This window comes from Zalophus californianus, chromosome 8 (genome assembly GCF_009762305.2).
Source record: "Zalophus californianus isolate mZalCal1 chromosome 8, mZalCal1.pri.v2, whole genome shotgun sequence".
NCBI lineage: Eukaryota > Metazoa > Chordata > Mammalia > Carnivora > Otariidae > Zalophus > Zalophus californianus.
The window spans coordinates 37,417,230-37,431,679 of record NC_045602.1 but is presented as its reverse complement, the minus strand read 5'-3'; the positions used below and the strand labels follow the sequence as shown (position 1 = coordinate 37,431,679).

Below are 14,450 nucleotides of genomic sequence, written 5' to 3'. Positions count from 1 at the left end.
TCAATAAGAAAATACAGAGAGTTGCTATGCAATTTATATTTTTTAAATAGTCGAGCTAAACACAGTTATTTGACTTCAGTGACTCTTGGTCAAAACTCTTGGGAAACACTTGAGTACAAGATACAGATCACATTTCAAGCTGGCCAGGAGCGGAAAAAAACGAGGATGGATTCATTTCCTGAGGTCCGTTGACCAGCTATAGATCCCTAAGTAAGACAACTGGGGCCCACTGTTCTTCAGAGCTGCGAGGTTTATCAATGCTGAAAGTGAAACTGCGTATCAGGAACACGAAGTTAGGTTAAGTGGGAAGTCGCTTTTCCTTTCTGTGTTTCTTTTCAAAGTGCACACAAAGTCAGGAAAACAATCTCTAGCACATTCTCTGGCACAAGACATCCACATTAGTATAGAATTGCCCAGAAGTAGCTAAACCACCTATTACAGCAGTTCCTCCATCCGCTGAGGTGGTTAATGCCCACAGGCCAAAGAGACGCCAATAGCGAGAAGTGGAAACTGGTTCAAACCAAAGTTAACTTTCTCCCAAAGTAGGTGGACCAAAACTTAAAGACAAAATACAGTCTTCTTTGCTTAATGTATTCAGTTATACATACTTCCTTTGTTTAATGGCACTAGCTTCCCAACTAGAGACTCATATAAGAGCCTGGGTTGGGTATAGCAATTAGTGTACGCTGGGAAAGACTGTTGCCTCTCACCTTCCTCTTCTCTGTCTGGGTGAACAATCACCAGCCTGGAATAGACCTTGAAGTTTTATAGCCTGAGCCCTTGTGGCTTTCCAGGGGAAAAAAAATCATCCACCCCCTTAAGTCCACACCCTACGACCCACTCTCTCCCGAGTGACCACGGCACTGGAGCCTCCTGTCTTTCTGAGCCCTGTCCTCCTCCAGTGGGAAACCCCCCCCCCCCCTTACTCTGTCACATCTTACCTAACTCCTGATGTTCATGCCCCTCTTGCTTGGTCTGCTGGTTTAAAAAAAGACAGCCTCTGACACAAGGTCTGAAAGATATTTTAAAGAACATTCAGAAACAGGATGTTCCCTTGAGGGAAGGACAATCAGAATTGCTAGGAAAGCAACTTCTAAGAGCACCAGTTGGGCCAATTTGTTGAGTTCTGGGTAAGCAACCCCTTCATTTTTTTTCCCCCTTAGAGCAAAAGAGGCAAAGCAATGGAAGCACATTCTGCATAAAGGAAGTTGCTTATTAACTTGGAACACACTCTCTGCCCTGAATTCATTCACTCAATACATATTTACTGAGTACTTACTAGGTGTCAGACATTTTCCCAGGCACTTGGGGTATATCCATGAATAAAAGAGATCCCCGCCCCTACAGAGCTCACATTCTTACAGAGGGAAGTGGGTGAGAAAGAATAACCTTGATAAATAAGTAAGCTTCATGCTCTATCAGAAGGTGATAAATGCAATGGAAAAATACAAAAGGATCAGAGAGGGCCGGGGGTGGGTGGGAAAGTGGGCTGTGATTTCACATATTCAGGTCAGAGGCTCAGAGAGATGTCCTCCAAGGAATGACTCTGAGTGAGGGAATAGGCTAATGTTGGGGGGAGTGGGGGTTCTGGGATGGGAAACCTGGAGCTTTGAGCAGAAGACTGACATGATCTAACTTGTGTTTTATCAGGATCGTTGCAGGGGCCACATGGAGACTAAACCTTAAGCAAGTAGGTCCCTTACTAGCTCCAAACTTTTTCCTGATCTGAAAATGGGTATTAAAAATGCCTAACTATATCACAGCTTACTATGAAGTTCAAAGTCAGTCTTTAGAGAAAGCACTGTGAAAATGATGAACTGATACATCAATTCTAGTTATTGTTACTGTTGTTATTACAATGAATATTATTAACTCTGTCCAACTAACTAAAACATAAAGTTAGCTTAGATATTTTCTAAATGTGGATTTAAAAATAAATGAGTATTTAAAAAAAATAAAAACCAGGGGTGCCTAGGTGGCTCAGTCGGTTAAGTGTGAGACTCTTGAGTTTGGCTCACGTCATGATCTCAGGGCCCTGGGATCGAGCCCCACATCGGGTTCTGCACTCAGCACGGAGCCTGCTTAAGAATCTCTCTCTCCCTCGTCCTCTGCTCCTACCCCTGCTTTCACATGCACGTACGCACATGCATACACACTCACACTCTCTCGCTCAAATAAATAAAATCTTTAAAAAATAAAAACCAGAAAGATCAGCATAGGTCCACCACTCTTGATAGAAAGGTAGCTCAAAATTGACAATGAGATAGTAACTATTGCATATAAAAATAAGACAAAAATTTTAGCAGTAACATTTGAGTTATTCCTGCAGGATGCTCCTGTACCAAGGGCCTTACACTCATTATTTCACTGAATCCTCACAAATGTTCTATGAGGTAGACACGGTTATTATCCCTCTTTTACACAAGGAAGTTGAGTAACTTGCCTAGGGGACACACGATAGTGAAGTAGTATTAGTGTATATGTCATAGCTAGGGATCCCAACCACTAACCTACAATGTGTTTCACCATTAAATACCATATAGCAAAACCTTTTGCAGTTCCGTTCTTTATTTTCGGATTTGGTTTTGCCCAAGACAAAGTACTTTTTAAAAACAAAACTCTGGGATGCCTGGGTGGCTCAGTTGGTTAAGCATCTGCCTTCGGCTGGGGTCATGATCCCAGGGTGACTAGGATCGAGTCCCGCATCGGGCTCCTTGCTCAGTGGGGAGCCTGCTTCTCCCTCTGCCTGCCGCTCCCCCTGCTTGTGCTCTCTCTCTCTCCGACAAATAAATAAAATCTTTAAAAAATAAAACCAAAACTTTGTGGGGCGTAGGGTGGCTCAGTCTGTTGAGTCTCCCCAACTCTTGATTTTGGCTCGGGTCATGATCTCGGGGTGGTGGGATCGGGCTCCATGTTGGGCTCTGTGCTCAGCATGGAGTCTGCTTGTCCCTCTCCCTCCGCTCCTCCCTCAGCTTATGCTCTCTCTCTCTCTCTCTCTCTCAAATAAATAAATAAATAAATAAATAAATAAATAAATAAAATCTTAAAAAATAAAAGCAAAATTTTGTTTTGGAATAATTTTCAATTTACAAGAAATTACAGAAATAGTACAGAGTTCTTGTACACCCTTCACCAGCTTCCCTTAATGATAAGATCCTACATAATTACAGTATAATGACCAAACAAGGAAAGTGATGTCAGTATAATACTATTAACTCAAATACAGACCATATTCAGATTTTTGCCAAATTTGTTCCGTTTTATTTTTTTGGGTGTGTGTGGGGGGGTGGTGTATAGCTCTATGAAATTTTATTTCAGGTAAGATTTGTACTACTTCAGCACCAAAAAAAGAAAAAAGAAAAAAAAGCTCCCTCATATTTTAGGAACATCCTACCCAAGCTAACCCCTGATTAATCATCATAACTTTGTCATTTTAAGAATGTTATATAAATGGAATCACACAGCATGTAACCTTTGAGACTGGTTTTGTTGACTCAGAATAATGCCCTTTAGACAAAGTACTGCTTTGCTCATGTCTCTTAAAGACAGCTTTTACGTCACAGAAGGACAAAACACCCAACTGGTATCAAGAGAAAAAAAGCATATGGCCTTCATGTTTATAAACATGCTTGCTCAATGCAAGTGTCAACCATCAGGACTCTTTAAACCACTTCCCTACTTAGCACTCTCTTGGTAGAATCGATCTCAGAAAAGTTAACTTCAGGGTTAATTTCAAGACAGGATGGCCTCTCCCTGCAACCGCTCCCAGGTTTGCATCAGTAGGTAAAGCATAAACCCAGCCCCTGGCATTTCCAGTCAGAATGGCACCTAGTTCCTCAACCGTGAACTTCTGAGGTAGGCTCAGGTATCACTAACGCATCCTCAAAATTAAACACAGATGTAAATAAGAATAATGTTTTATGGTTCTTTTACAATACTACCAAATTCGGGTGCTTGGGAATAGTCCACAGATAGCTGACTTGATCTAACTTGGTGTGTCAGAAGCTTGCACTGTTGGCCCTTTCTCCATGGACTTCCTTAAGCCCTCTATCTACAAAATGGGTGTAAAAAAACTGCTCTGTTAATTTCATAGAACTGGTGTTATTTATATTTCTATAAATGAGAAGAGATAAGGAGTTTAAATGCAAAAGCAATTATGCAAATACAAGTTACTTCGCTCTCACTATGTTCCTTTGTCCCAGTGAAGGGACCTCTGACTCAGGATCTGTTTATAATTCATTTGTTTGTTCAGTAGTTCTTTCATTCATTCACACAGTTCTGATGGCCAGGCACTGTGCTGGGTGATAGGGCTAAGGTAATTAATAACTAATATGTAATAATCACACTGATCAATAATTCAGGGTGGGGAGAGAGTAGATGGTTGTGCTTTCATGGGGTGGGGAAGTACAAGCGTTATGGAAGAGGTACCATGGTTACACAGACAAGGGCAGGGTGTCCCAAAAGGTTTTCAGAAAAGAAATACATACGGGTACAAAGATGTCCACGTAAGTAACAACGACCACCAAAATAAAACCACCTACATGCTCATCAACAAGGGGGTGGTTAAATAGATTATGGTCCATTCATGCAATGGGGCGATTATCATAAACAATGAGAGGCCCACGACTACCTATATGGGAAGATCTACATGTCTTGGCCATCTATGTGTATATAAACATATGTGAGTATATTTAAAGGAGAAGGGCCTCGAAGGAAGTGAAACAGTGGCTTGCATTGTGTGTGATCACACACACTGTATGTGACAACTGTGTAGGGAGTGAACGTGTGGAGATTCAAGGGAGACTTGCCCATTTTGCTTTGGTATGTTGCTATGGTTTGAATGTTTTACAATGAAAATGTGTTCACGTATTATTTGTGTAATAAAAAGGCTGAAATCGGGGCACCTGGGTGGCTCAGCTAGTTAAGTGACTGACTCTTGATTTCGGCTCAGGTCATGATCTCAGGGTTGTGAGATGGAGCCCCGTGTCAGGCTCTGCACTCAGCGTGGAGTCTGCCTGAGATTCTCTCTCTCCCTCTCCCTCTGCTCCTCCCCTTGGTGGCACTTGCTCAAGCGCTCTCCCTCTTTCTCTCTCAAGTAAATAAATAAATAAAAACCTTTAAAAAAATTAAAAAGGCTGAAATTAGTCTGCATGTGCATTATCATTCTAATTTGAAGGAAAATCACCTATATACACCCAAGCAAATACATTTACAGGAAAAGTTTAAATAGAAACAAATCTGTGTTTTCGTCATAATTGTACATGTATAATAAGATGTAAAAATACTTTTTCTGAATTTTCTATATTTTAGACATAAAGTCATTTAATAATTATGTAAAATAAAGTTAAAAAACTGTTTTTTGGTTTTTTTTAAGAGAATGGGGCAGAGGCAGAAGGGAAAGGGAGAGAATCCTGAGCAGGCTCCACGCTTAGCCTCATGACCTGGGCCCCCCCCAAATCTTTTTATTTTGAAATAATTATGGATTCACAGAAAGATGTAAAGAAACATACAGGGAAGTTCAGTGCATCCTTCACCCTACCTCCCCAATGTTAACGTCTTACATAACTATAGCACACTGTCAAAACACTAGAGCACAATGTCAATTTCCTAGCCAGGAGATTGACATTGGTACTATCCACAGAGCTTATTCAGATTTTACCAATTATACATGGACTCATTTGTGTGTGTGTGCGTGTGAGTGTGCATGAGCACATGCATGCATATAGCTCTATGTAAGTTAACCACATATGCAGCTTTGTATAACTATCATCACAATAAAGGTTGTTTTAAAAAACACACTACTGGGGGGGCACCTGGGTGGCTCAGTCAGTTGTGTCCAACTCTTGATTTTGGCTCAGGTCATGATCTTAGAGTCATGAAATTGAGCCCCACATCCGGCTCCACACTCAGTGTGGAATCTGCTTGAGATTCTCTCTTTACTTCTTCCTCTGCATCCCCACCCCTGGCTTGCTCGTGCACTCTCTCTCTCTCTCTCTCTGTCATACATAAATAAACAAAAAACACATTATTAGGCTATAAACTGCTCTATTTCTATTTTACTTCTATCTTCTCTACCAAAGGAAAAAAAAAACCTTCAAATTAAAAAAAGTAAAATAAAAATTGCAACCCAAAATAGGTCGTGATTGTGAGAGTATATCACCATTTAGGAATAAATCAGGTCTCCAAGCTGAGAGAAATTATACACAGCCTTGGGTATTAAAAGAATTTGTAAATCTTATCATAGAAACACACTTTTACCTTCTAAGAAAACATGCAGTAGAGGAAAAGTTCCAGATGAACAGAGATTGGCAGATTGTCCCTATTTTCTTTTCTTTTTTAAACTTCTTTTTTAAAGATTTTATTTATTTATTTGACAGAGAGAGACACAGTGAGAGAGGGAACACAAGCAGGGGGAGTGGGGGAGGGAGAAGCAGGCTTTCCGCTGAGCAGGGAGCCCAATGTGGGGCTCGATCCCAGGACTCTGGGATCATGACCTGAGCCGAAGGCAGACGCTTAATGACTAAGCCACCCAGGCGCCCCTCTTTTAAAAAAAAAAAAAAAAGATTTTATTTTATTTATTTGAGAGAGAGAGTGAATGAGAGAGAGAGAGAGAGAGAGAGAGAGAGAGAGAGAGAGAGCATGAGCAAGGGGAGGGAGAGGGAGAATCAGGCTCCCCGCTGAGCAGGGAGCCCAACATGGGGCTTGATCCCAGGACCCTGGGATCATGATCTGAGGTGAAGGCAGACGCTTAACTGACTGAGCCACCCAGGCGCCCCGTCCCTATTTTCATAAAGAAAAATGACACTGATCCTGGTAGAACAGAATCATTGAGAGAGAAATCCACCACAAAACGTAAGAGAGGACTATCCAGGGGCACCTGGGTGGCTCAGTCGGTTAAGCATCTACCTTCGGCTCGGGTCATGATCCCCGGGTCCCCGGTTCAAGCCCCACGTCAGGCTCCCTGCTCAGCGGGGAGCCTGCTTCTCCAACTCCTCCCCGCTCCTGCTCTCTTGTTGCTATCTCTGCCTCTCTTCTCTCAAATAAATAAATAAATAAAATCTTAAAAAAAGAGAGAGAGAGAGAGAGAGAAGGCTATCAAACTGGTGCCTGTAAGAATGCAGGAAATGGTCACATCTAGTCATTTGGCTCACCCAGAAGTCAGGTCTGATTTCGAAATAAATTTCAAGCTGATTTCCAGACTTTCTGTGATAGTTACTAGCCTGATGTAGCGATAATATCTCAGAAGATAAGAAAGAGAAATAAATGGAGGGAAAATAAAAGCAAGCAGATTTACTAATGGTTGAACAGTAGCCAAGAAAGTTGATTTAATGAGCTGAGGTCAACTCAAGAGTCTGCCTTTATCAACAGGCCACTGGACTCTGCCCTCAGGTAGAATGGAATCTAGATTTTCATCAACAGCTTGGATGAGACACAAAAGGCAGCACAAAGCGCGGGGTTGTGGGGGGGTGGGTGGGTAGGGAGTGGAGCCAGGGTGATTTGTTAATTGAAGGAGAAGATCAAGGTTCCAAATGGCCTCAGTGGGCTGGGACAATGTTTTAAATTTTTATAAGGATAAATGGTAGGCTGAACTTCCAAAAATAATTAAATATACAAGAAGCAGGAGAGCTTTGACTTTGCAGTAATTGATGAGAAAAAAGACCCGAGGACTTCAGTTAGCCTCAAACTCAACATTAATCAACATGTTAACCTTCATCAAAAATAGTAATGCAAACTGCATTACCAGAAATATTGTGTCCAAAACACTATACTGCAGCTTCCACTGAACTTTATGCGTGTCTTTTCAAAATAACACTAATGTTACTAAAGTCTTTCAGAAAATAGAGGAGGTAGGGATACTTCCTAACTAGTATTTGAGGACAATACCCTGATTCCAAAAACTGACATTCTGAAAACAAAATTATAGACCACCGCCCTCATGAGCATCGTTGTACAATAAAGAATTTAGCTTTTGTCCCTTATAATTGCCTGAGTGACAGGAGTAGCTGTTACAGTAATGAGGTGACTCAGAATGGGCCCCTAGAAAACCTCAGGATGAAGATTGATCACCAGAACAACCAGCCATGTGATGAGAGGGTTGAGGGGTCTGGAGATTGTGTTCAATCACATGGCCAATGATTTCATCAGTTATGCCTATGCAAGGAAACTTCAGTAAAAAATCTACACCCCAAAACTCAGTAGAGTGTCCTTTTCCTGGATGTGGCAGGAGGGTGACACACCCTGATTCAAACAGGAGCGGGCATGGAAGCTCTGTATGCAGGACCCTTCCAGATATGACCCGAGGTATACCCCGTGTAATAAAACTGTAATTGTTAAGTATAGCACTTTCCTGAGTTCTGTGAGTTGTTCTAGCAAATTATCAAACCAGAGGGGGTCATGGGAACCTCCAAATTTATAGCCAGTCAGTAAGAAATGCAGGTGGTCTGGGGACCCCCCCACCCTGAGACTTGTGGTTGGCCTCTGAAGCGAGCCTTGTGGTAGACTGGGTAGTCAGTATCAGAAGTGAATTGCAGTATACCCGGTTGGTATGACCCTAGTCTGGCAGTGAAATAGAATAAATGTAAATGCAAAAATCTTTAACTAAATATTAGCAAATCGAATCCACCACAATATATGATGACCAAGTAGAGTTTGTCCCAGGAATGCAACACTGGCTTAACATTTGAAAATCAAATCAATGTAATTTGCTGTATTAGGAGAATAATGGAGAAAAACTAGATGACCATATGATAAAAAAAATAAAATTTTTGGCAAACTGAGAATAGAAGGAAACTTCTTCAACCTAATGAAGGGCACTGACCAAAACCCAGTTTATGTCATAGCTGGTGATTGGGACAGAGACATCAACTCTTCCCACTTTAATTCAGCATTGTGCTAGTCTTGGCCAGTAAAATAAGGAAAGGGACCGACATAAAAAGGCAAGATTGGACAGGTAGCAGTAAAACTGTCTCTATTTGCAGGTGACATTGTCTACATAAAATATCTAAGGAATCTACAGAACAACAACAAAACTCTCTTAGAACTAATATATTAATTTAATAAGGTTGTAGGATGTAAGATCAACATACAAAAATCCACTTATTTCCTCTATACTAATAGTTAACAATTGGGAAATGAATTCAAACGTGCTACTTAGCAGCATCAACAACATAAAATATTTACAAATAACTTTAACAAGTGACATGTAAGACCTCTACATCAAGAACTATAAAAAATTGCTGAGAGAAATTAAAGAAGAGCTAAATAAATGGACAGAGTGTGTTCTTGGATTGGAAGTCTCAAAATATTAAGATGTGATCTCCCCATAAATTGATCTATAAATTAAATACAATCGCAAACAAAATCACAACAGACTCTTTTGCAAAAGCTGTCAAGCTGATTCTAAGATTTATATGAGAATAGACCAAAGAGCCAAAATGATACAATGAAAAGGATATATGATTGGTCTATAAGCACAAGAAAAAAAATGCTAAAATCTTGTCTTTTTTTCTTTTTAAAGATTTTATTCATTTATTTGAGAGAGAGAGAGCACAAGCAGTGGGGAGGGGCAGAGGGAGAGGGAAAGCAGGGTCCTCGCTGAGCAGGGAGCCCAACATGGGGCTCGATCCCAGGACCCCAAGATCATGATCTAAGCCAAATCAGATGCTTACCCGACTGAGCCACCCAGGCTCCCCACTAAAACCTTTCTTAAATCTAATTTAAAATTTGACATTAGTTGGGTGCCTGGGTGGCTCAGTCGTTAAGCGTCTGCCTTCGGCTCAGGTCATGATCCCAGGGTCCTGGGATCGAGCCCCGCATCGGGCTCCCTGCTCCGCGGGAAGCCTGCTTCTCCCTCTCCCACTCCCCCTGCTTGTGTTCCCTCTCTCTCTGTGTCTCTCTCTGTCAAATAAATAAATAAAATCTTTTCAAAAAATTTGACATTAGGGAAATAAAATGCAAATTTAAGATTTACCATTGCACATCCACTAAAATGAAAAAAAAAAACAAAACTACCCACATGAAGTGTCGGCAAGGACATGGATAGAGCAATGAACACTCATCCACTGTGGCTAGGAATATAACTTGGTACAACTTTAGACAGTTTGGTGGTTTCCTTAAAAGTTAAACATATACCTAGTATGTGATCTAGCAGTTCTTCTCCCAAGTATTGTCCAAGACAAAATAAAAACTATGTCTCCCCAAAGCCTTGCACACAAGTATCTGTAGCTCCTTTATTTATCATAGCCAAGAGCCATAAACATCCCGAATGTTCACCACACAAATAAACAAAACATAGCCCATCCACACCACAGAGCACTGTGGGCAATAACAACATACTACTCACACGTCAACATGGAATAATCCCAAAAACATCACGTTGAGGGAAAGAAGCCTGACACAAAAAAATATATATACTTTACCATTCCACTTATTTAACATTCAGGACCTAGCAAACTCATCTATGATGACAGACATCAGAACACCATTGCCTATGGGAAGTGGGGACTGATGGGAAGGGGGCAGGAGGGGACATTCTGAGGTGATGGCAATGTTCTGTGTCTCGACTGAAGTGGTGGTTCCACACGTGTCTACATTTATCAAAACTCACGGAGTTGTGCATTTAAGTTCTATGCACCTAACTGTATGTCAGTTTTACCTCAATGAAAACAAATCTTTCTTTATGGGACTTCAGAGCCACCATCCTAGAAAGGGTGGGGTATCGTTTTCAAATGGACTTTGGGATTTTCAAATTATTTATTTATTTTTATTTTTTATTTAAATTTTTTAAAATTTAAATTTCAGGTAGTTAACACACAGTGTAATATTGGTCTCTATAGTAGAATTCAGTGATTCATCCCTTACATACAATGCCCAGTGCTTATCATAACAAGTGCCCTCCTAAATGCCCATCACCCATCTAGCCCAGCCCCACCCACATCCCTCCAACAACCCTCAGTTTGTTCTCTATTGTTAAGAGTCTCTTAGGGCTTGTTTCCCTCTCTCCTTTTTTTCTCTTCCTCCTTCCCATATGTTCATCTGTTTTCTTTCTTAAATTCCACATGAGTGAGATCATATGGTTTTTGTCTTTCTCTGACTCATTTCACTTAGCATAATACACTCTAGTTCCATCCACGTAGTTGCAAATGGCAAGATTTCATTCTTTTTTTAAAAAAATATTTTATTTATTTATATGTGAGAGAGAAAGAAAGAGAGAGAGCAAGCAGAAGCAGGGGCAGGGGCAGAGGGAGAGGGAGAAGCAGACTCCCTGCTGAGCAGGGAGCCCAACACGGGGCTGGATCTCACAACCCTGAGATCATTACCTGAGCAGAAGGCAGACACTTAACCGATTGAACCACCCACGTGCCCCAATATTTCATTCTTTTTTGATGGCTGAGTAATATTCCATTGTGTGTATATGTGTGTGTGTGTGTGTACCACATCTTCTTTATCCATTCATCTGTCGGTGGAAATTTGGGCTCTCTCCATAGTTGATAATGTGGGAGAAGATATTTGCAAATAACATATCTGATAAAGGGTTAGTATCCAAAATCTACAAAGAACTTATCAACCTCAACACCCAAAAAACAAATATCCCAGTTAAGAAATGGGCAAAAAAGACATCCAGATTACTAACAGGCACATGAAAAGATGCTCAACATCACTCGGCATCAGGGAAATACAAATCAAAACTATGATGAGATACCACCTCACACCTGTCAGGATGGCTAAAAATTTTTTTTAAAGATTTTATTTATTTATTTGAGAGAGAGAATGAGATAGAGAGAGAGCATGAGAGGGGAGAGGGTCAGAGGGAGAAGCAGACTCCCTGCCGAGCAGGGAGCCCAACATGGGACTCGATCCCGGGACTCCAGGATCATGACCTGAGCTGAAGGCAGTCGCTCAACCAACTGAGCCCCCCAGGCGCCCCTGGGATGGCTAAAATTAACAACAGATGCTGGCGGGGATGTGGAGAAAGGGGAACCCTCCTACACTGTTGGCGGGAATGCAAACTGGTGCAGCCGCTCTGGAGAACAGTATGGAGGTTCCTCAAACTGACTTTGAACTAAGAAGTAGCTTGATTATCAACTCCTTGGAGAAACTTAAAGACAATTCAGATGGAGACAGGGAAAACCATAATATTCCTTACGGAGCGAGGAGTTAGGAAAGTGATCCAGAAATAAAACTGAGGGGCTGGCATTCACTTGCTGGTCTGTTGTCACCATGAATATTCAGTGAGTGCTACTATGAGTCAAGCACTGCCTTGGGACAGACAAAGTCCTTGTCCTTGCTGAGCATATAGTTTCTGAGAAGACAGACAAGGAGGCTAAACAAATAAACGGGTGATGATAGACTGTGACAAGTGCACAATGGAGTCCACAAGAACTCATGACTGGGAGTCAATAAAGAGGTGGGGAGGACTTAAAATAGTTGAATGACCAGGGAAGGCTTCCTGGAAGAAGTGATATTTGAATTGTGTCATGGGATGAAGGGCAAGTGGAAGAACACTATAAGTAGACAGAAGAGAGAATGCAAAGGTCCTGAGGCAGGAAGGAGGACCATGTGTATGAGGAAATGACAGATAATCAGGATGACTAGTGCTTAAATAAGCAGGGACGAGAAGGTGGGGGTGGGGTTGGGTTGGACAGTTGGGCAGTGGCCAGAGCACACAGGGCTGATGGCAGGGGCAGGAATGACTCTGAGTGACAGTCTAAGACAACAGGGAGCCACTGAGGAGGATGGATTAGAGTGGGGGCAGGGGTGGAAACAGAGACCTCTTCGGGAGCTCCTCCACTGGTGTTGGCGGGAGCCAGCAGTGATGGGAAGCGGGGTGCTGCAGCATGGATGGAGAAAAAACAGGCTCGGGACACACAGGAGAAGCCGAGTGGACAGAACTTGCTGATGCATTCAACATGAAAAATGAGAGGAAGGATGGGCCGACGGTGGTATCATTTACTAAGATGGGGAATTCTGGGGCAAAACGTCTGCAGGGGAGGTGGATCAAGAGTTTCATCTTAGGGGGCACCTGGATGGCTCAGTCATTAAGCATCTGCCTTCAGCTCAGGTCATGACCCCAGGGTCCTGGGATCGAGCCCCACATTGGGCTCCCTGCTCAGCGGAAAGCCTCCTTCTCCCTCTCCCACTCCCCCTGCCTGTGTTCCCTCTCTTGCTGTGTCTCTCTCTGTCAAATAAATAAATAAAATCTTAAAAAAAAAAAAAAAAAAGGGTTTCATTTTAAGATGCCTACGCACCAGCAAGTGCAAATGCCAGGCAGGGAGTTGGGCACATGGGCCTGAAGCTCAGAAGATACAAAGCTCAAGGCCAGCATCACAAAGATGGTATTGAAGTCAGGGATGTAGAGGAACTCTCCCGGGCGGCGGGGGGGGTGTCTCAGAGTGAAAAGCAGTGGGTCCAGGAATGAGGCTGTCAAGGGCAGGGAAGGAGCCCTGCAGTGGGAAGGAAGCCAGGGAGACTGTTTCCAGAAGTTCGCCCTTGTGTTCCCAGTAGCAAGAACAGCCTCTGGCACACAGCACTCCCTTGCAACACGGTCGCCGAATGCATGAAGAAAGGAAGGATTCGGGGGTGGCACCCTTGCCAGATGTTGCTGAAAGATGCCCTGAGAGAAGCCAGAGGGGAGCCCGTTGGCTTTAGCAGCATGGGAAATGGCAAGGGCGGTGACTCCAAGAGCACAGCCAGGGGAGTGCCGGGGACGAAGCCGGGGCACTTCCAGGCAGACGGGAATCAGAATGCCCACTGACTGTCAGTGTGGCCATGATCCCACAATGACTCCGTCGTCCCACAGTGGCCCCCGTGGCCAATGCAGTTCCTTGCTGTCAAACCTCCCATCAGTGGTCTTCACGTCAGTGGTTCCCGAAGCGAAGGCCAGCAAAGGCCCGGCTGCAATGGGAGGTGTGAGCAGGGCTCCCATTGCCAGGGCTCAGGGATCCTGGCCCCTCTGCTCACTTAAGCACAGGCACCCCTCGGCGCCTTCGCCCACTTCCCACCCCCGGCTCGCGCACTCTCATGCCAGAGATTCCCACCTCCCTCTCCGCGGCCCCGGCCCCTGACTCGGCTGCCGCCCCCGTGTGTCATTCCCCTGCACTGTGCCAGCAGCGGGGACCGAGCTTTTGATCCCTTCCCCTGTTCGAGCACCCGACTCAGACTTACCAGGAACAGTTAGCACAGAGGGGGACTTTTCCGGCTGTTCATTAACACGGCTGCTGTTCTGAACCCAGAAAATGTTGACGGGCTCGGGAGGGCCCACGGCCTGACAGCTGAGGTTGAAGGCCGTGTTCCTCGTGACATTCATGCTCTCAGGCTGTCTAGTAAAGTGAGGAAGTCCTGCGGAGAAAGCGTTCAGTGAAAGAGTGTCTTAAGTCCGCGGGCAAAGCCGGAGCCCCAAGGGGAATGGAGACTGTTCTGGAACTTGGCAATAGATCTCTTTATATACCACC

At 43.3% G+C, this 14,450-nt stretch overlaps 1 protein-coding gene across 1 annotated transcript in view; it reads right to left on the bottom strand.

Annotated features, from left to right (window-relative positions):
- The window catches only part of MERTK (MER proto-oncogene, tyrosine kinase), a 101,669-nt gene that overhangs the window by 50,736 nt on the left and 36,483 nt on the right, over positions 1–14,450 (bottom strand). The window contains exon 4 of the mRNA XM_027622930.1: positions 14,164–14,337. Coding sequence (XP_027478731.1) covers positions 14,164–14,337 — 174 coding nt within the window. The remainder of the gene's footprint in view (positions 1–14,163; positions 14,338–14,450) is intronic.